Source organism: Leguminivora glycinivorella, chromosome 3 (assembly GCF_023078275.1).
Source record: "Leguminivora glycinivorella isolate SPB_JAAS2020 chromosome 3, LegGlyc_1.1, whole genome shotgun sequence".
Classification (NCBI taxonomy): domain Eukaryota; kingdom Metazoa; phylum Arthropoda; class Insecta; order Lepidoptera; family Tortricidae; genus Leguminivora; species Leguminivora glycinivorella.
The window spans coordinates 18,903,650-18,927,751 of record NC_062973.1 but is presented as its reverse complement, the minus strand read 5'-3'; the positions used below and the strand labels follow the sequence as shown (position 1 = coordinate 18,927,751).

The 24,102-nt window shown below is 37.5% G+C and overlaps 2 protein-coding genes across 2 annotated transcripts; both read left to right on the top strand.

Moving 5' to 3' along the window:
- The first annotated feature begins 12,879 nt into the window (after window positions 1–12,879).
- Window positions 12,880–15,751, top strand: LOC125224937. Its single transcript, XM_048128457.1, has 2 exons — window positions 12,880–14,426; window positions 15,736–15,751. The coding sequence occupies exons 1-2, from the start codon at window positions 12,880–12,882 to the stop codon at window positions 15,749–15,751; spliced, it is 1,563 nt and encodes a 520-aa protein (XP_047984414.1).
- A 3,329-nt stretch (window positions 15,752–19,080) lies between these two features.
- Window positions 19,081–23,530, top strand: LOC125224985 (pyruvate kinase-like). The gene is made up of 9 exons (XM_048128501.1): window positions 19,081–19,168; window positions 19,498–19,630; window positions 19,945–20,168; window positions 20,492–20,821; window positions 21,120–21,266; window positions 21,350–21,451; window positions 21,883–22,128; window positions 22,248–22,470; window positions 22,955–23,530. The coding sequence occupies exons 1-9, from the start codon at window positions 19,130–19,132 to the stop codon at window positions 23,128–23,130; spliced, it is 1,620 nt and encodes a 539-aa protein (XP_047984458.1). The 5' UTR covers window positions 19,081–19,129; the 3' UTR covers window positions 23,131–23,530.
- The last annotated feature ends 572 nt before the right edge of the window (window positions 23,531–24,102 follow it).

Here is a 24,102-nt window from a genome sequence, read left to right as displayed (position 1 = left end):
TTAAAATAAACTTATATCGTTATATAAAATAGCTGGTTGCAGTCAACTTTAAGCAAACCTTGAGATCTCATAAAATTATCATGCATATATCGTTACTATGGGTGCTGTTAATATGTCGGAGCCGCAAGTCCCTACGTGAAAGTATCCATACGTATGGTATTATAGTCACTTGGACCCGCACCGTCTGCAATACCGTAGACCCGTCGCCTACATGGAATACGTCACGTAAGGTCCAGACTATCAAGTACTGAAACCGGGACCAAATAAGTAAGTAAGTATGTGACATGAGCACCCATGAACGATCATAAACAAGACAATAATATAAGCGTTGCCCTTGATATCATGAGATCAGCCATTTCATTATGTTATCAACTGTAACATCGCGCAATATAACTGTTTATTAAATTATGCCAGTTGAATAAGAATCTGTTACCTTTACCCATTAAAATAAGAAAAGCTAAGTGTGTAAAATACGGTTTAAATCCATATTGAATCATACTAAATAAAACACGGTTGGTTGTCCCCAACACCGAGTCATACCGAAGCAATCCTCAATGTCGTTTAGTTGTCTAATAAAATTTAAGATAAACAGACCACCAATCATTTGAGTATTACATTGACTCCAATACAAGCTAGCTTATACCAGCAAATGAAATACCCAAACTTCTCGTCCTGTGAGGACAATAAACGTCTCAGAAGGATCTGGAAAGACATAGCCGTCATTAATACGGATCTCGCCACATCCCGATGAGCAGCAATACTGACACTCGTAGCATGTCCCTCAGCGGGAACATGTCCCTAGAGGGGAGCGCCATGTATACGTTTTGTATGAATATTAAATTTACACAAACAATGTACTTGACACCCCTAATAACACACACATACACAGGATATACCTGTGAGGACAGACCAAAGGTTTGACCATTTATTAGACATCTAGGACGGGCCCTATAATAAAACACATGACGTATTCCATCAACGTGGATGAAAACCGTTGCTTAGCGACATTCAAATAATTAAATATGGGTAATCTCAAAACCTTGTCATTGCTGGAATAAATCAACTTAAGGACAATTCCAATAACGACTAAAATACCTCATTGTTAAAACAGCCACGTGTTTAATAAAGCCACTGTGACCGGTTTCAACAACTACAAATTAGTTAGTAAATAAATATAATATACTTTTCGAATGGACGTATCGGGCGTACTAAAATTATATTAAATATGTATTAAATATAGTCTCAGTCAAATGACGATTCAATATGACACGTGAATTGGGTACGTATAAAATTCGAATGATCGAATATCACACCCACAATAGCATTTCATGACTCCTGAATTTCATAGCATAATAGCTGTTTGCGAATCATGCTGACTCGAAATTGAATTTTACGTAAGACCATAAATATCTATGCCAATCTGTTTAATGAATGATGCGTTAATAATAAATATAACATTACACCTTAGCAATGTCATTGTAATGCACTGCAAATGATTCATGATTCGCAACCAGCCAAAGCTGAATTAACGTGTGCGAAATATAGATATATGGATAGCTTGAAGCTATGTATGTACTCGTGTGTATTTGAATATTGTTCTTATAGTGAAATAAATGTGAATTGCTATATTAGAACTTGGATACGAAATATATTGGATAAACGCCTACATAACTATATGGTACCTAACATCTTACATCTAAAATGAATACGTTATCATGATCATTAAGTAGGTGTCAAATATTATTAATTATCAAACAGATGGCTTTACCAGATAATCAAAGGGTCTCGCAATATCAATAATAGAGTCAGGAATAACTTCATTTGTCATGAGAAACGTCTACTTTCACAGTCAATGACTAGACATGTAAATCAATAATTATCATTAATAAATACGTGTGTGGCTGAACCGCAATAATGGAAATATACAAATATGCTTAACACGTGTCTTAATCTTAAACAAATATGCCGCAATCAATCTAATCATTTAAGTAAATAAAACGTACCTAACATCAAAACTACCACGCCTAAAATCTCGGAACACGCAATATAATTATTACGCAAGTAAGCAAATCATCTAAGTCACCGTATGGACTTATAGCGTCGGGTTGACGGCTGTCCGAAGATCTCACGGCTCATGACGATGGAGACGGAGTGACTCGCACGTAGCTCGTTGTAAAGAAGCTTGCGTCTGACGCCCGTCGTGGCTTGTGGCAGAGGAGGCTCATCGTAGCGCCGTAGTAAATTCTGCATGTCGCCGATGGCATCAGGCTCGCACCCGCAACCGCTCGTGAACCGGAAATAGAAATAGAATTATGTTTATAACATATCTAAATATTTGTTCTTGAGTCAGGGATATTTTCTATGTATGTAAGTATTTATATATATATTATTATATATTATTGTCTTGAGTACCCCCAAGGCAATCCTTCAGCTTACTGGGACTAGTCAACCTGTAAACGTGTACCATAATATTTATTTGTTTGTTTTATTTTATTGGTTTAATAGTTTGATAGTGCCGATTAAAATCAAAGGAAAATCCTATAAATACTGCACAATGTAATAAACTCAAGATTGTTAAGAATACGGAAATTGCCTTTACACCCTAGAGTGATCACCATTTCGATATTTAATTAAAATTATAATCATACCTTAAAAGGGACCTCAATATTAAATTACTTCTCTTAATTAATGAAATAATAAATTACCGTTTACAGCACGATCCAGGCTTAGATTATGCTCAGTATGACGACCTAGGGGAGTATGTCAATTTTTACACAAAATATGAAATCAAATCAATCATGATTAAGATAAATATCAATTCAGAACCAACGCACCGTTTGTATTGTCTTCGGTAATACTCCATTTTGCATTTGCACGTCCTAGTCACGGCGCCTTGGGTAGATGCCGACGGGGAGAACCTTGGCCTGATGTATTTTGTGGGCGGGCCAAGAGAACGATGACGTGACGCAGGCTGGAGCGCCCAGGAACATCCTCGCATGTCCATGTAGAAGGGTCCTCAAGGCCTCGACGATAAACTGGTAGAATGGAGAACTTGTAATCCACTGACAGAGCGGCTCGTCGATTCTCCTCGCCCATGGACCGAGAATTTGAGAAATAAACAATTTAAATAATATAGTAAATAAAGGATTGCAATTACCTACAACGTCCGTTTATTTCAAATCCTAATATAGGTAATATTTATTTACGATTATTTATATTAGGTGATATTACGATTAAAGTAACTACTTGATAAATTTATGGACGTTTGAATGAAACAACTTAACGCTACCTAAAACTTTATCAGACACATCTACAATTTAAGTAAACCACCGAAAACCATACATCCACTACTCAGTTCTATAATCAAATTGAATGTAATAATTATGTCGTAACCATTATAAAAATCACGCAGATAAACAAATCACTAGTAGCACCAGAAGGCTGCAAGCATACTGCCGCTATTTATAGACTATCTACTTCTACCATATCTGTACACGTAACTATATAGACACCTACTCTACAACATATTACCAAATATAACACACACATGATTGCAATTTACTTCTACAAACCCTGGTAAATATTACTAAATCACGCGGGTAATCATATCGCTAGTAATACTAAAAAGGTTGCAAATACATGACCGGTTTTTATGATAGTACTATTCCTCTACAGCTTCTACGCGTATAAGGGACAGATTACTATAAACATACATACTTTGAGACTTACTTCCGTGAAACCAGTGCCTACGCCAAATCTTGGGATTAGTTGTCAAAGCGGACCCCAAGCTCCCATGAGCCGTGGCAAATGCCGAGATAACGCAAGGAGGATAATGATGACGTTTAAACTTACTCCGTGAAACTAGTGCCTACGCTAAATCTTGGGATTAGTTGTCAAAGCGGACCCCAAGCTCCCATGAGCCGTGGCAAATGCCGAGATAACGCAAAGAGGATAATGATGACGTTGAAACTTACTTCCGTGAAACTAGTGCCTACGCCAAATCTTGGGATTAGTTGTCAAAGCGGACCCCAAGCTCCCATGAGCCGTGGCAAATGCCGAGATAACGCAAGGAGGATAATGATGACTTTGAGACTTACTTCCAACTCCGATTGTACGCACTAACCCAATAATACGTTTTCACTCTTCATAATCGTTCCCGAACTCCGATCCACGTATATTATTTATAAATCGTCAGAACACAAACAAGTATCCGTTACACTGTTAAAAAATCAAACTAAACTGAAATATTCACTTCGAACGTTATAGCATAGCTGGCAAACTAAAACAATCAACAAGATTTAATTTATTTCAAAATACAAGGTATAAGCTAACGTGACCTATGGAACTACCCGCCATTCATTCAAGACAAATATTACGTTCCGTTTTTACTACGCCCATTATGTTTTGTTTATGCTACGACGAACTATATCAACCCAAATACAATCCTACTAATAAGTACGCGGTCACTATAACCTATGGATGTGCACAAAGTTGATTAACAACCAACAACTAAATATTTAAATTAACGTAAGGAATAAGCTAACGTGACCTATTGAACTACCCGCCATTCATTCAAGACCAATATTACGTTCCGTTTATACTACGCCCATTATGTTTTGTTTATGCTACTACAATTCTATGAAACCATACGAACGATATACGATCTTACTAATAAGTACGCGATCACTATAACCTATGGGTATGCACAAAGTTGAATAACAACCAACAACTAAATATTTAAATTAACGTACCATGCCAGTGTTATCCAATGTCACGTCCACCTCGTGGTAGGTAGACTTACGTGGCTCCACTCGCCCACGTGAATGTAGAAGCCCCAACCATGTGCCGTCCATCTTTGACACAAGCTCTGTCCTAGTCTCCCTCACAAGGCGATAGCAATTAGATACTCACGCCCATGTTAGGACTATATGACGTGTCTCGGTCAGCATGCCTTCAGGTTTAAGAATACTGAATACTCACAGTAATCTTGACGCTAATGATAAATAGTCGTTGTGGAAGCTGCCTCGATAGCCACGCTGTCTTTGGAATTCCTCACGAAGATAATAGGTAGCACGAAGATATTTGCGCCCATAGTTAACTATGTAACTTACATTTCAACCGACATGGCTGCAGACTATTCAACAGTGACCCAGATCTTACAGATGGTGTGCTGTAAAGGAAATAGATAAGGAACCTGAACACTCACAGTAACCCCGGAACCTGTGAAACGTAGCTCTTTTGAAACCTCATGGCGGCATGATGCTGTCTTTCGCGCCAACGCTCAGCTTGTCACGACATGCCGCATGCAATGTCTCGCCCGACACAGCCATTGGTTTTCTTCATCCTTTGAATCTTCCGATGGCGGCAGCTAGACCTCGTGTCTGTGAACAAGCTTATTACACGTTTTCCTTACAAACTAACACTCACAGAATTCCCTACTGTCTCGACGCTCTGCCGACGGAAAAAGCCCCTAAAATCTCCTTTCCCTTTGTTTTATGCCTTCTCTCTTAACGGTCCCTCACTCGGTCTTACATCCGCTTCCCCCTCTTGTTTTCACCAATCCCTCATCGGACTTATCAAAATACCGTGTCCTGATTGGTCAATATCTTCAATGTTAACATAAGATTGGTGGTTATAGATTCCCGCGCAATTGAATCGATCTCCCGGCATTACTTTAATAAGAAAGTCAGTAAAATAGAAGATCATTAATTATTTTGTTGAACAAAGATTAGATTAAATAATTTATTTTAAATGTTTACGTTAAGTCCGCAGGGTAGCAATCAATGAATCAAAACGAATCGACCTAATAGTTCCCTACACCATTCATAGATGGCGTTCAATTGAGCGTCACGTCTACAATCCCAAGATAACGCGCGAAATTCAATATTGAAAAGTTAAATTATCTAACTGAATTAAAACGTTAAATAATTGACTGTAGATGTCGGTCTGTTACAATCGCCCTTAGTATATTTACGAAGTTTACCGGAGTAATAATACTAACTTTATATAACAACTGACATCGCAAGTAATATCTAGATAGCAACGAGCTACATAATGTGACCTGATAGAAGAAATATATGCTAGAGACCTTTAAAACAGATTTAGTAAAGTAACGAAAGCTCAACCCACTTTAATTTGTTTTATTGAAATTAACAGCTGTATAATTAACAGAACTATTACTAAAACCGAACACACTAAATCACATGATCACTTCAAAATATTAATTATAAATTAGAGTCTGATGAAACCTACTCTGTTTGTTTAAGTATCAATAAGTTTTAAATGATGTTTTAAATGGGACGCGAGACGTATTAATTGAGGACAATTATATGAAAACAAACAAGTTGCTGGAGCCGGACTATACAGGAAATCGAATTAACCGTGATTCCGCTATGTTGCTCTATTCTGACTATTAGTAATTAATAACGTAGAGAAAAACCCAATTACAAAATATTATTAAGAACTAAAATTGGTGAAGGGAATATAATTAACCTAAAATACACAGAATTTTAAACGCAAAGCAAAATAAAGAATTAAAATTTGGAACAAATGGAAACTAATTGTTATATTTTACAAAACTAAAATGTACGACGATGAACATAATTTGGTAATTAATATAGATCAACCTATACTATATAATCCATTTTAAATTGGAAATGCTGGAAGTAAGAATCAACATCGTATTTTACGAAAGAAATGAATTTAAGTTGATGATATTATGTAATGGATTTAATTTAATTTACTTTTTATTTTATTTTTTATAAGCATAGATACAAAAGACTTATCCCTAACGACTCTTAAGTACTGTTTTACCTTTATCAACAAAATCCAATCCAAAATAAAATTGCTAAATTTAACCAACAACCCCACTTACAACAAAATTAACAATGAAAATAGATGTATGTCCTGATATAAACTATGTAGAATGCAAGAAGAAGTCTATATATATATGCATTATTAGTATTAAATAGTAAATTTTAGACTATGACAAACATGATAAGGTAAAACAACTATTAAATGTTCCGACGTAGATGAAGAACCCGAAGAATATTGAATTAAAATGACAGTTAGATAATATAGAATTAATAATGATAGACAGTTAAATATAAAACTAATTAAAAGAGGCTCGCGGAGTGAGCAGTGCAACGTGAATGAAATACATAATATAAAATCATTAATAAAAAGTGATTTGTTTCTTAGTTTAACTTGTAATGGGCTAAACTCAAAAATAAAAAAAAATGGAGCAAAATAATATAAATACCTACAGAAATATCCTAGAAAGTGGGACAAATATGAAATATACGTTCAATTTTATTCAGTTTATATTATGAATTAATTTAACAACCTAGAAAGAAGTAGACACGTTAAGATTCAATAACAACTAACCCACGATACGGACTTTAAATTAATAACATGAAGCTCAAGATATCTCCTTTTTTTTTCAAAATAATAATAAATACACGATAAGTTTGAAAACACATGTATGCTGAACCCCTGAATGTAAAAGACATCGTGTAGAAGACACTTGGAATTCTGACTTAATTTAAAATGAGACTAAAATCTAATCAAAATATGAATAGAAAAGACAAAAGTTCCCATATGAATTTAAATAAACCGTCTAGAAGAAACTAGTTAAATATCTTGTTCTAAAAATCTCGATAAAGGGAGTAGAGGCATGAACTAATTTTAACAATTAATTTAAATTAATCAATAAATGAAATGCGTTGGAAACTATGTACAGAATAATCAATTAAATGAAAGAAATATATCATTTTACACATTCAAGATAACACACATAAGAACTTACCAACAAAACCATTATCGCTGAAAGTAATAAAATCGTATTATCACACACAATAAAAATATAATAGCAGATTCAGTAATTGACGCTACTAATACTAATACAAAGTTTTTTTTTTTTTTTATTTAATTTTTTTATTTTAACTAACTAAGCAAAAGCAAATTATTTGGAGATTCTACTGATAAAATTAAAATATTTTTTTTTTCGATTAAAGAAATACTTTGAATTGAGCAAAAAAGAAAGAATTTAGGAATCTACTAAAATAATTATCCTACGATTAAGGTAAATAGGCAAAACTCGTTGAAAAAGAAATGTAAAATTTATAGAATTCTAATAAGCAACCGTTACAAAAGTTATTCTTTCCTTTTATTTCCACTACCGACTTTTCCAGTTCTATAATAATTTAATGATAAATTAACCAATAAAATGATGCTGCAAATCAACGGAAAACAGAATTCTGAAATAAACACATATCATTATAAAATAACTTGGAAGAACATCCATCTGTGAAAAAGGAAACATTAAATTCAGTGCAAAACATATCAAAACGGAAGACAGTATTCATCCCAAATTAATATTAGGATATAAGATCTGAAAAGAAAATGCTTGTTAGAACACAGTACAACCACATAACATATCTCACTTTAGACCTCAGACCATTGCACGAACATCAAATTGTGCCTAATGAAAGGCACGAAAACAAAATAATAATAATAATGTATAATCCTGGACACGGCCTAAACCATATTGTAACGTCTTACCCAGGGTAAGCTCAAAGAACTAATAGAAAGCTACTTCAATAAAATTATTGACTCTACTCAACCTTTAATACTTACCATTAATTCAAAGTTAAAATTATATTAATTAGGTATATAAGCTACGAGGGTGAAAGCTACGAGGATGGAGTATAAAATAAACAAAAGATTGGATACTAAAACATTTCGATTTATTGTATCTATAATCATTTATATTTTTGTCAGAAAATAATTACTATAACTCTGTATTCAATTTAGTCTGATTAGGACCTATTTGAATACACCGCCTTCATTACTAGGGCCAAGTCCCTACGTCAGGAAAAGTAGACGGAAACAAAAACCTGACTGCCCAAGTTTAACCTGTACACAAGCATAATAAAATATGTTACGGATAAAGAAGTAAAACATATTAAAATACACAAACAATATATGGCAAAATCATCTAGGGTAATATGGACTACGTTATAGCAACTAGTAACCAAAGCTCCTGAGGTGTGAGACATGCTAGCGATATAAACAGTGATATGTTCTAACAAGCATTATACGTATCCTAGAGGTGACTTAATTAATTATTAATTACAGACAAATGTATAATTCTATACTCCTAACTATATGGCATAATCAACGAAACTAAAATCTTATAAAATGCTATTGTGGGAGATATTATGATAAGAAAACCATGAAGATATTAAATGATTAACCTGGGAAGACCAACTGGGAAATAATTCAATTAAATTAGGTAAAATTATGCAGATAATACATAAAATATGTTAGCATTGTTGAGTTTGAAGTTGAATAACATATAAGTATGTTATAATGTCGATACGATCGACGAATAAATCTGGCTCATCACGATTAGGCCAACGAATATTTATATCTTAAAATAAAATAGCTGGTTGCAGTCAACGTTAAGGCAAGCTTTGAAATCTCATAAAATTATCATGCATAAGTCGTTCATGGGCATTACGAATATGTCTAGCCGCAAGTCCCTAGCGTGAACGTATCCATACGCATGGTATTATAGTCACTCGGACTCGCACCGTCTGCAATACCGTAGACCCGTCGCCTACATGGAATACTTCACGCAAGGTTCAGACTATCAAGTACTGAAACCGGGACATAAAAGTATGATATATGACATGAGTGCCCATGAACGTTCATAAACAAGACAATGATATAAGCGTTGCCCTTGATATCATGAGATCAGCCATTTCATTATGGTATCATTGAAACATTACGCGAATGAAAGTATAACTTAATTAAAACCAGATGGACTCAGATTTATATACTTCTAAAATATATTGCACTGAAATATTCTTCAGCTAATATATAAAATAGATTAGTGTTTATTTTGATTGAAGTATCAATAACACAAATATGTCATAAAATCCATAAAATCGATGGATAAATCTGGCTTATCACGACTATATTAAAATAAACTTATATCGTTATATAAAATAGCTGGTTGCAGTCAACTTTAAGCAAACCTTGAGGTCTATTAAAATTATCATGCATATATCGTTACTATGGGTGCTGTTAATATGTCGGAGCCGCAAGTCCCTACGTGAACGTATCCATACGTATGGTATTATAGTCACTTGGACCCGCACCGTCTGCAATACCGTAGACCCGTCGCCTACATGGAATACGTCACGTAAGGTTCAGACTATCAAGTACTGAAACCGGGACCAAATAAGTAAGTATGTGACATGAGCATCCATGAACGATCATAAACAAGACAATAATATAAGCGTTGCCCTTGATATCATGAGATCAGCCATTTCATTATGTTATCAACTGTAACATCGCGCCATATAACTGTTTATTAAATTATGCCAGTTGAATAAGAATCTGTTACCTTTACCCATTAAAATAAGAAAAGCTAAGCGTGTAAAATACGGTTTAAATCCATATTGAATCATACTAAATAAAACACGGTTGGTTGTCCCCAACACCGAGTCATACCGAAGCAATCCTCAATGTCGTTTAGTTGTCTAATAAAATTTAAGATAAACAGACCACCAATCATTTGAGTATTACATTGACTCCAATACAAGCTAGCTTATACCAGCAAATGAAATACCCAAACTTCTCGTCCTGTGAGGACAATAAACGTCTCAGAAGGATCTGGAAAGACATAGCCGTCATTAATACGGATCTCGCCACATCCCGATGAGCAGCAATACTGACACTCGTAGCATGTCCCTCAGCGGGAACATGTCCCTAGAGGGGAGCGCCATGTATACGTTTTGTATGAATATTAAATTTACACAAACAATGTACTTGACACCCCTAATAACACACACATACACAGGATATACCTGTGAGGACAGACCAAAGGTTTGACCATTTATTAGACATCTAGGACGGGCCCTATAATAAAACACATGACGTATTCCATCAACGTGGATGAAAACCGTTGCTTAGCGACATTCAAATAATTAAATATGGGTAATCTCAAAACCTTGTCATTGCTGGAATAAATCAACTTAAGGACAATTCCAATAACGACTAAAATACCTCATTGTTAAAACAGCCACGTGTTTAATAAAGCCACTGTGACCGGTTTCAACAACTACAAATTAGTTAGTAAATAAATATAATATACTTTTCGAATGGACGTATCGGGCGTACTAAAATTATATTAAATATGTATTAAATATAGTCTCAGTCAAATGACGATTCAATATGACACGTGAATTGGGTACGTATAAAATTCGAATGATCGAATATCACACCCACAATAGCATTTCATGACTCCTGAATTTCATAGCATAATAGCTGTTTGCGAATCATGCTGACTCGAAATTGAATTTTACGTAAGACCATAAATATCTATGCCAATCTGTTTAATGAATGATGCGTTAATAATAAATATAACATTACACCTTAGCAATGTCATTGTAATGCACTGCAAATGATTCATGATTCGCAACCAGCCAAAGCTGAATTAACGTGTGCGAAATATAGATATATGGATAGCTTGAAGCTATGTATGTACTCGTGTGTATTTGAATATTGTTCTTATAGTGAAATAAATGTGAATTGCTATATTAGAACTTGGATACGAAATATATTGGATAAACGCCTACATAACTATATGGTACCTAACATCTTACATCTAAAATGAATACGTTATCATGATCATTAAGTAGGTGTCAAATATTATTAATTATCAAACAGATGGCTTTACCAGATAATCAAAGGGTCTCGCAATATCAATAATAGAGTTTTGAATGATTCACGGTTATTTTCATTAGACTTATATTGACCGGGATATAGACCGTGATTACCTTTTTGATTTTTGTCGAGCTCCCGATATTTCGACGCAGTTGCATGCATCATGATCACGGAAAACTGACGAAGGCGGGTGGATGTTAAAGTTGTATAGACAGCGCGCGATCTACCCTCCTTCGCGCGCGTCGGCTGCGTTCACTTTCAGCGTTACCACTGGTCGCGTTCACACTCGATGGTCTGTCCAAACACACTATACTCACAGTGTCACTACGTTTGTTCAATTCTGACTTCACCGGTTTTTTACACAAACAAATCACTGGATTCCATACATTAGATAGTTTGAAGCCATCCTCACGATTGAAATTTTTATATTTGTGAATCTCAATGGCTTCTCTTACCAATCTCGGTATGTAGTGGCGTTCCGTCGAAATTACCCTAGGACTATGCAACTCGATCCAATGATTTGCACCCGACTCGATGAGATGTTGAGCAATAGCAGACTTGCGAGTATCGTTCTTTTTGACTGCAGCAATGTGTTCTTTAATTCTGCAGGCAATAGTGCGCTTGGTCTGCCCTATGTAAGAACTGCCACAACTGCACTCAACTTTGTACACACCAGGTTTTTCCAGAGGAAAATTGTCCTTAGGTGACCGCAAGAACTGTGCAATTTTCCTGTGTGGGGTGAAGATAGTTTTTACAGAGTAATTGTTTAGTATTTTAGAGATCTTATCTGTCACTCCCTTTACGTACGGCATAAACGCTGGTTGTCTCTCTACGCGATGAGTGAGGTGCTTGGGTTTTGCATCCCGTTTATTAACGTTAACTCGGTAACCATTTCTCCTCAGGACTCTCTGAACATGGTTCAACTCCTGTACAAGATGAGAGGAGTCACACAAAGCGTGTGCTCGATTGGTTAGTGATGTTACGACCGAGTTTAACTGTCTGGGATGATGGTGTGAGCTCGCATGCAAGTAACGATCTGTATGCGTCGTATTTGCCCGCGAAACAGAATATTGCATACGCGTATTGGTGTGTTGTCAAAAGACTGATTTCGACCTACTTGATAAAGTGCATCGAATTACGTTCATGAGCGCTCAGAGGTCACGTGAATTAAGCGCCAGCAAACATCAACGTAAATTTGAGAAGTTAGTCGCTCACAAGTTGGATAACGCTGACTACTATGATAACTCGAATGAAACTCGAACGGTTATCAATTTATCCAGCGCTGAGTTGACAGAGCCTACACTTAATGTATTAAAGAAGGGTCTGAATTTTGCTCCTACTCCGAAGCGTATACCTTTTGAAGAGGTGATAGGAAGTACTGAAGAGGTAATTAGGCGTAATAAGATCCCAACTCATGATGCTGACGCATTGCGACAAGATGTTGCTGTAGTCCTGAGGCACGCAAAACTACCTCGGAGTAATATAAGTAAGGAGGAATGGGAAGCTCTGAACGACCTGCGGTCTAATCCTGACATTTTGACCTTGAAGGCAGACAAGGGCAATGCCACAGTAGTTATAGATGTCAGCGATTATGAGAGCAAGATAAATGGACTGCTGAGTGATGAAGCAACCTATAAAAAGGTAAATTACGATCCTACAGCCCGGTACAATCGTGCCACATTGACACTGGTCAAGGAGTGTGAACAGGTATTAACTGAGGATACGGTGAAGTTTCTATTGCGACCCAGAAATGTTCTATCGCCTAAAATATATGGTTTGCCGAAAATACACAAAGTTAATTCTCCCTTACGGCCCATTGTAAGTCAGATTGATTCACCCACGTACGATTTGGCAAAACACGTCGCGAAGGTGCTGCAACAGTTGGTTGGGCGGACGGAATCGTATGTGAAGGACTCTCGCCATTTTATTGAGATTGTACAGGACATTAGGATTGAACCAGATGAAGTGATGGTCAGTTTTGACGTAGAGTCACTGTTCACTAATGTACCTGTAACTGACAGCATTGAGGTAGTACGAAATATGATGCAGGAGAATGGCATCCCATTAGAATACGTGAAGCTTCTCGAACACTGCCTCACTACAAATTATTTTCTGTTTCGCGGGCAATATTACATACAGGCAGAGGGAGTAGCGATGGGCAGTCCAGTGGCACCAGTTGTGGCTAACATCTGGATGGAACATTTTGAGCACAAAGCCCTCGCTGCGCCCCCAGTTCCCGTTAAAATTTGGAAGAGGTACGTGGATGACGTGTTCTGCGTAATAAAGGGTAGCAAGGAGGAAGCTGATCTGTTGTTACGACACCTGAACAGCGTGCATCGATCCATGTCGTTCACATTGGAAATGGAAAAAGATAGGGGTATTGCATTTCTTGATGTGAGCTTGAAGGTTGGAGCCGAGGGCATGCTGGGACACTCTGTCTATAGGAAACCGACGCATACAGATCGTTACTTGCATGCGAGCTCACACCATCATCCCAGACAGTTAAACTCGGTCGTAACATCACTAACCAATCGAGCACACGCTTTGTGTGACTCCTCTCATCTTGTACAGGAGTTGAACCATGTTCAGAGAGTCCTGAGGAGAAATGGTTACCGAGTTAACGTTAATAAACGGGATGCAAAACCCAAGCACCTCACTCATCGCGTAGAGAGACAACCAGCGTTTATGCCGTACGTAAAGGGAGTGACAGATAAGATCTCTAAAATACTAAACAATTACTCTGTAAAAACTATCTTCACCCCACACGAAAATTGCACAGTTCTTGCGGTCACCTAAGGACAATTTTCCTCTGGAAAAACCTGGTGTGTACAAAGTTGAGTGCAGTTGTGGCAGTTCTTACATAGGGCAGACCAAGCGCACTATTGCCTGCAGAATTAAAGAACACATTGCTGCAGTCAAAAAGAACGATACTCGCAAGTCTGCTATTGCTCAACATCTCATCGAGTCGGGTGCAAATCATTGGATCGAGTTGCATAGTCCTAAGGTAATTTCGACGGAACGCCACTACATACCGAGATTGGTAAGAGAAGCCATTGAGATTCACAAATATAAAAATTTCAATCGTGAGGATGGCTTCAAACTATCTAATGTATGGAATCCAGTGATTTGTTTGTGTAAAAAACCGGTGAAGTCAGAATTGAACAAACGTAGTGACACTGTGAGTATAGTGTGTTTGGACAGACCATCGAGTGTGAACGCGACCAGTGGTAACGCTGAAAGTGAACGCAGCCGACGCGCGCGAAGGAGGGTAGATCGCGCGCTGTCTATACAACTTTAACATCCACCCGCCTTCGTCAGTTTTCCGTGATCATGATGCATGCAACTGCGTCGAAATATCGGGAGCTCGACAAAAATCAAAAAGGTAATCACGGTCTATATCCCGGTCAATATAAGTCTAATACGATGAAGACGGAGTGGCTCACGCGTAGCTCGTTGTAAAGAAGCTTGCGTCTGACGCCCGTCGTGGCTTGTAGCAGAGGAGGCCCGTTGTAGCGCCGTAGTAAACTCTGCATGTCGCCGATGGCATCAGGCTCGCACCCGCAACCGCTCGTGAACCGGAAATAGAAATATAATTATGTTTATAACATATCTAAATATTTGTTCTTGAGTCAGGGATATTTTCTATGTATGTAAGTATTTATATATATATATTATTATATATTATTGTCTTGAGTACCCCCAAGGCAATCCTTCAGCTTACTGGGACTAGTCAACCTGTAAACGTGTACCATAATATTTATTTGTTTGTTTTATTTTATTGGTTTAATAGTTTGATAGTGCCGATTAAAATCAAAGGAAAATCCTATAAATACTGCACAATGTAATAAACTCAAGATTGTTAAGAATACAGAAATTGCCTTTACACCCTAGAGTGATCACCATTTCGATATTTAATTAAAATTATAATCATACCTTAAAAGGGACCTCAATATTAAATTACTTCTCTTAATTAATGAAATAATAAATTACCGTTTACAGCACGATCCAGGCTTAGATTATGCTCAGTATGACGACCTAGGGGAGTATGTCAATTTTTACACAAAATATGAAATCAAATCAATCATGATTAAGATAAATATCAATTCAGAACCAACGCACCGTTTGTATTGTCTTCGGTAATACTCCATTTTGCATTTGCACGTCCTAGTCACGGCGCCTTGGGTAGATGCCGACGGGGAGAACCTTGGCCTGATGTATTTTGTGGGCGGGCCAAGAGAACGATGACGTGACGCAGGCTGGAGCGCCCAGGAACATCCTCGCATGTCCATGTAGAAGGGTCCTCAAGGCCTCGACGATAAACTGGTAGAATGGAGAACTTGTAATCCACTGACAGAGCGGCTCGTCGATTCTCCTCGCCCATGGACCGAGAATTTGAGAAATAAACAATTTAAATAATATAGTAAATAAAGGATTGCAATTACCTACAACGTCCGTTTATTTCAAATCCTAATATAGGTAATATTTATTTACGATTATTTATATTAGGTGATATTACGATTAAAGTAACTACTTGATAAATTTATGGACGTTTGAATGAAACAACTTAACGCTACCTAAAACTTTATCAGACACATCTACAATTTAAGTAAACCACCGAAAACCATACATCCACTACTCAGTTCTATAATCAAATTGAATGTAATAATTATGTCGTAACCATTATAAAAATCACGCAGATAAACAAATCACTAGTAGCACCAGAAGGCTGCAAGCATACTGCCGCTATTTATAGACTATCTACTTCTACCATATCTGTACACGTAACTATATAGACACCTACTCTACAACATATTACCAAATATAACACACACATGATTGCAATTTACTTCTACAAACCCTGGTAAATATTACTAAATCACGCGGGTAATCATATCGCTAGTAATACTAAAAAGGTTGCAAATACATGACCGGTTTTTATGATAGTACTATTCCTCTACAGCTTCTACGCGTATAAGGGACAGATTACTATAAACATACATACTTTGAGACTTACTTCCGTGAAACCAGTGCCTACGCCAAATCTTGGGATTAGTTGTCAAAGCGGACCCCAAGCTCCCATGAGCCGTGGCAAATGCCGAGATAACGCAAGGAGGATAATGATGACGTTTAAACTTACTCCGTGAAACTAGTGCCTACGCTAAATCTTGGGATTAGTTGTCAAAGCGGACCCCAAGCTCCCATGAGCCGTGGCAAATGCCGAGATAACGCAAAGAGGATAATGATGACGTTGAAACTTACTTCCGTGAAACTAGTGCCTACGCCAAATCTTGGGATTAGTTGTCAAAGCGGACCCCAAGCTCCCATGAGCCGTGGCAAATGCCGAGATAACGCAAGGAGGATAATGATGACTTTGAGACTTACTTCCAACTCCGATTGTACGCACTAACCCAATAATACGTTTTCACTCTTCATAATCGTTCCCGAACTCCGATCCACGTATATTATTTATAAATCGTCAGAACACAAACAAGTATCCGTTACACTGTTAAAAAATCAAACTAAACTGAAATATTCACTTCGAACGTTATAGCATAGCTGGCAAACTAAAACAATCAACAAGATTTAATTTATTTCAAAATACAAGGTATAAGCTAACGTGACCTATGGAACTACCCGCCATTCATTCAAGACAAATATTACGTTCCGTTTTTACTACGCCCATTATGTTTTGTTTATGCTACGACGAACTATATCAACCCAAATACAATCCTACTAATAAGTACGCGGTCACTATAACCTATGGATGTGCACAAAGTTGATTAACAACCAACAACTAAATATTTAAATTAACGTAAGGAATAAGCTAACGTGACCTATTGAACTACCCGCCATTCATTCAAGACCAATATTACGTTCCGTTTATACTACGCCCATTATGTTTTGTTTATGCTACTACGAATTCTATGAAACCATACGAACGATATACGATCTTACTAATAAGTACGCGATCACTATAACCTATGGGTATGCACAAAGTTGAATAACAACCAACAACTAAATATTTAAATTAACGTACCATGCCAGTGTTATCCAATGTCACGTCCACCTCGTGGTAGGTAGACTTACGTGGCTCCACTCGCCCACGTGAATGTAGAAGCCCCAACCATGTGCCGTCCATCTTTGACACAAGCTCTGTCCTAGTCTCCCTCACAAGGCGATAGCAATTAGATACTCACGCCCATGTTAGGACTATATGACGTGTCTCGGTCAGCATGCCTTCAGGTTTAAGAATACTGAATACTCACAGTAATCTTGACGCTAATGATAAATAGTCGTTGTGGAAGCTGCCTCGATAGCCACGCTGTCTTTGGAATTCCTCACGAAGATAATAGGTAGCACGAAGATATTTGCGCCCATAGTTAACTATGTAACTTACATTTCAACCGACATGGCTGCAGACTATTCAACAGTGACCCAGATCTTACAGATGGTGTGCTGTAAAGGAAATAGATAAGGAACCTGAACACTCACAGTAACCCCGGAACCTGTGAAACGTAGCTCTTTTGAAACCTCATGGCGGCATGATGCTGTCTTTCGCGCCAACGCTCAGCTTGTCACGACATGCCGCATGCAATGTCTCGCCCGACACAGCCATTGGTTTTCTTCATCCTTTGAATCTTCCGATGGCGGCAGCTAGACCTCGTGTCTGTGAACAAGCTTATTACACGTTTTCCTTACAAACTAACACTCACAGAATTCCCTACTGTCTCGACGCTCTGCCGACGGAAAAAGCCCCTAAAATCTCCTTTCCCTTTGTTTTATGCCTTCTCTCTTAACGGTCCCTCACTCGGTCTTACATCCGCTTCCCCTCTTGTTTTCACCAATCCCTCATCGGACTTATCAAAATACCGTGTCCTGATTGGTCAATATCTTCAATGTTAACATAAGATTGGTGGTTATAGATTCCCGCGCAATTGAATCGATCTCCCGGCATTACTTTAATAAGAAAGTCAGTAAAATAGAAGATCATTAATTATTTTGTTGAACAAAGATTAGATTAAATAATTTATTTTAAATGTTTACGTTAAGTCCGCAGGGTAGCAATCAATGAATCAAAACGAATCGACCTAATAGTTCCCTACACCATTCATAGATGGCGTTCAATTGAGCGTCACGTCTACAATCCCAAGATAACGCGCGAAATTCAATATTGAAAAGTTAAATTATCTAACTGAATTAAAACGTTAAATAATTGACTGTAGATGTCGGTCTGTTACAACATCCTTATTTCAAAAACGAACACACGTCATAAGCTGTCATAAGTCATAACACTGTTGACATGCTTTTGGCAGTTGACAAGTTAATTTCATAAGAATATACGAATACATATAATTATTTTTGAATATAATTTATTTTGAATAGTGTTAGCAACATGGTGTGGCCTACAATCCATGACGTTGCGTTAAGCGAAGTAAGTAAAATATGTAAATAATGAATGGGCAAAAAATTTAAATCTCAAATGGCAATACAAAGTTCATTCTACTTAAGTAAACTGATAGGTCATAAAATAAGTTTCATGTATTTTTGGTATATAAAGTAACTTCGGTTCAGACGTTAGGTTTTCTACTTAGATTTGGGTTGATATTTTATTTTTTATTTTGACCAGCAGTGATCCAATCGCTGATGTAAAATTCATAAGTAGGATTCTCACTATCTTCTAAGACAAATTGTCATCCTAATAAAATATTCAAGTTAATCGAGAATTATTAGCATAAATTGATCTATTTTTTTTAAATGTAGTATGATGCTATGGAGCTGCCGGGACAGCAGTTGCTTTCAGCGAATGCAACTACGCCGCTAGACCACCAACTGAACCTCGACGTCAAGGCACCTCCTGGATGCCAGCGTCTCACTGGAATCATCGCTTCTATGGGTAACTAAACTGGAGTCTATATATATAGGAGTATATAGGAGTATTCCATTCCTCATTCCTCCACGACTCTTCTCTTTCCGAACAGACAATTGTAAACTGCATCAAATTACTCCGACGTTTTCATATGTCTAATCTCGTTAAGCTCAAGCATAGTATGGAGTTGGACTATCATATGGATTTCATCTATTAGTTAGTGTTTTTTTAAGATCGGTCTGTGAAACCCATGCTTATCCAGATATTTCATCCGCTTTTTCTTTTCTACCGGTCTTATTAAGATTGCCGTGTTTTAATGTTTCGTTATTATTGGTTTTCAGGTAAATCCACAACCGATGTCGAAGTTGTAGAACAAATGATAGCAGCCGGGATGAACATAGCCTTGCTAAACTTTTCATTTGGTAGTGTCGAAGAGCACATTGAAATGATCAAAACTATAAGACAGGCTGCCAAGAACTACAGTGTCAAAGTGGAGAAACTGTATCCACTCGCTATTGCTGGTCGTCTGACCGGTAAAAAAATTAGAACTGGACGGATAGCTGACGTAAGATTACACATAGACTTTTTTTTGTTTGGATACTTTTGGACCAAAATTAATCTTAGAAATATTAATTATCTAACCCATATAGGGTTAGATTACCCATATCTGACCCCTACTGAAGGTTTTTTGTATAAGATATGGTGCGATGTTTTCCCGCTGTAGAACGCCAAGCTGATCCGTTGTGTGAATAACGATGAAACAGCTTGTTCATTAAATCTGATCATTCTTGTTTATTAAAACTTTGATGACGATTCAATCTTCTGACAATTCATATCACAGAGGCTTTTTGTATAAATATTGTTACTACACAATTATTATTCTTCTAGACTTATGGCGATACCGTTGACCTAAAAACTGGTGAAACAGTAAGACTAACGTCTGACGAAACATATAAAGATAGATGTTCCACTTACACCATCTTTGTAGACTTTATGTACTTGGCAGATCAAGTAAAAAAAGGGAATAACATCTTGTTAGACAACGAAAAAATTTCTTTGATAGTAGAAGTCATCTCTTCTACAACAATAACGTGCAAGATTGATCGGGGCGGCCTTTTAGGTTCATATAAAGATGTTTTTATACCTAATGTGCTGTTAAATATGCCGAATTTTTCTGAAAAAGACAGGATGGACATCGAAATGGCTAAGTCCCATCAGGTAAATACAAACACTATTAGTAATAGTTAATGTGCATATAAGAGGATGTGGAAGTCTTCACTCAAAACACTTAGTTTAAGCAGTTGGAACATGTAGATTCTATTCACTTTTGGATTATTTATGTTTGAGCTTTCTTTTAGCGGTACATCAGGATCACTTGTCTTGATCTACTTGATCTTGCATACAACGCAGGGGGGGTCTACGTTTCTCTGCAGCTGACTGTACTTGCATCAACTAATTGTGCTATGAATAACAACTATTACTCGTAGTTGAACACAAAATTTGTTTTTTTTTTCAGTTGGATATATTAATCGCTCCTTTTGTAAGCAGTGCCGAGGCCGTTAGAGAGTTAAAACAGATTTTGGGCGAAAAGGGTAAAAAGATTGCAATCGTATCTCAAATCCAAACTATCCAAGGATATTACAACTTTGATGATATACTCGCTGTAAGATCACACTATAGTTATGTTTCATCCTGTACATATCCTAAATATACATTACAAACGAAATTTTATATACACTATTACAGGTGACTAATGGAATAATAATTTCGAGACAAGAATTGGGTTCAGACATTACTCCTAAAAAGTTGATATTAGTTCAAAAGAACATGGTAGCTCGTGCTAATAAGGTAATATGAATTTATTGTCATCGGCACTACAGAAAATATTCTTATACATTTCAGTTACAAAAGGCATCGTATTTTTCTGTACGGTAAAAGCTGCAAAGTCTAAACCATTACCTATTGCTTGATCACAACTCATAGATTATCTACCTATATGACTATTTGCCCTCAGTAAGGTAGAATCATCATCAAGAATAACGTTTAGATGGCGCCACGCCGTTGGTAGGAAGTTTGATACGTACTCGGTTAGATATGGCAAACTGATTAAATTTAACAATTTTGATATATTTTTAGTTAATGTATATCGGTCAAATTGTCAAAACTGAGGTTCTAAAATTTTTAATCCAGTATCGAGGGATGGCAGTAAGTGCACTGTGACCACAAAATTTAATTTATTATGACAATAAGCTTCTCCGATCTAGTTGTTTTGTTTCAAGTCTAACATCCCAATCGGCATCAGTACCCAACTCCTAAGCAGTATGAGGTACCACTCACAGCCGCTAAGGTCCGAGCTGCTAGACGTAGCGAACTGCGTGTTAGACGGAGCTGACGCGCTGGTGCTGACCGCTGAGACGGCTGTTGGCCAGTTCCCGGCGGAGACCATCGCCTGCCTGGCCAAGACCTGCAAGGAGGCGGAGGCCTGCGTGTGGACGAGGCAGCTGTTCATGGATATGATTGCTTCGGTATGTACAAGATCCATTATAAATTAAAATTCTAAATCTGTGCAAAACTTACGCTAAGATCCTGCTGGACATAGTGAACTGCGAACGTGCTAAACATATGTCACATTTTCTGTCTTCAGAGCCTATGCCCTTGCAGCAAAGCCGTTGCCATCGGCCTGGCAACGGTCCTAGCAGCACAGCGAACCCTCGCTGCAGCTATAATCGTGGTCACGTCGACTGGACACTCGGCCCATATTGTGTCCGGCTTCAAACCTCGCTGTCCCATCGTGGCTGTTACAAGATACCCGATTATCGCCAAGCAGCTTCATATGTGGAGGGGCATTATACCATTGGTGTACGAAGGTGCGGATTTGTCTTTATACTTATCACAGCTAAAATCGACAACTTCCGAATTCGATTCAGAGGCAAAGGTTTTCGCTTGGTGACCAACTTGTGCTTCCCTCATTTCTCCCTCGTAAGGCGTAATCTTGAGTAAACCTAGTTCCAACTGCCGCCTCTAGCAAATGTTTGACAATCAGCACTACCCCTTCACGCGTGTTCCAATAGCATTATCATATAGTTTCCTGTAAATCCTATATTAGTTAGGATAACAATGATTAGGACGATTTTTCTGGCCACTCCTTACAAAGCAGAAGAAAAAAAGAAGCTAATAAAGAACCCATAAGGAATAAGACGATATATTTTACATAATCTAACAACATGACGATTTGTTAAGAGTGGCATTGGCCACTCTTAACAAATCGTCATGTTGTTAGATTATCTATGGATTATGATTATCTATGTTGTTAGATCTATGGCAAGACCAATGACTATATCAATATTTTAGACCAGCCCGACCCTGATTGGTTGGTGGACGTGAACCAGCGTGTCGGCTTCGCGCGCAAGTTCGTGATGGAGCGCGCGTTCGTCAGAGTTGGAGACCCTCTGGTGATAGTGACGGGCTGGCGTGAGGGTTCCGAGTTCACGGAGACTATGCGGGTCGTGTATGCTACTGCTGATTGAACTTACCTGGTAAATAGATGTAACAGAAATATTTATTTTTATTGCGTATTTACTTCTTCTAATTAAAATGAATCTGTGACTCACACTTACCCATTTGTGCAAATGAAAGAGACCGCGCGTTCAATATCTTCTCGTGCTGTTGAGGGACGGCGTGAGAGTCAAGAGTTCACGGAGACTATGTGAATCATGGTAAATATATGTATTATAACGTTTTATTACGCACTTTTTTCTTTTTAAATCTCATCTACACATTTGTGCAAGTGCGTATTCGTCTGACCCTATCGTGGTAATGGGCTAGCGCAAGTGATCAGGCGTTCACGCAAGCTTTGCGAGTAGTGTAGGTACGAGTATGCTAAAGCTAAACTCTGATCAAACATTTTTATAATTAAGTAAAGCTGAGATTTGCATAGTATCAGTATCATATCATTAATATTAGCCTCATGCATGACACTGTGAAATGGCGATCAATTTAAAAATAAATTGAAAAATACCTACCCAGAGAAATAAAATTTAAACTGTCGAGTAATTGCGTAAACCGCCTTCGATATTCCGTAGCCGTACTGTAACATCCTATCTATCCCCGCTTCCTAGAATATATCTCTATCCAACTACGTCACACAGTCGAAAACTAATGGGATAGAGATCTCCCGTCAAATCCCGAAACCACGATGCATTTACGGTCCCGATCGTCACGCGTCCCGTCAAAGAGCGCCCGCGCTGGTCGCGCCAATTTGCGCCACTCTGTGGTGCCCGAATTGAATTTATGTAACCTAGGATTTGGCGCTCATGGTCTTTGAGGGTTGCCAACTATGGCGTGGCGCTCTTAGTTAAGCAGTAACTTTTGTAGCTTTCAATTGAAAACAGTGTAATAATATATTATATAAAATAACTGTTCATGCATCGGAACTTAGGGTTGGTTCTCTTTTAACAGATTAAATAAGTAATTAAATATGTAGTTTGAAATACTACATA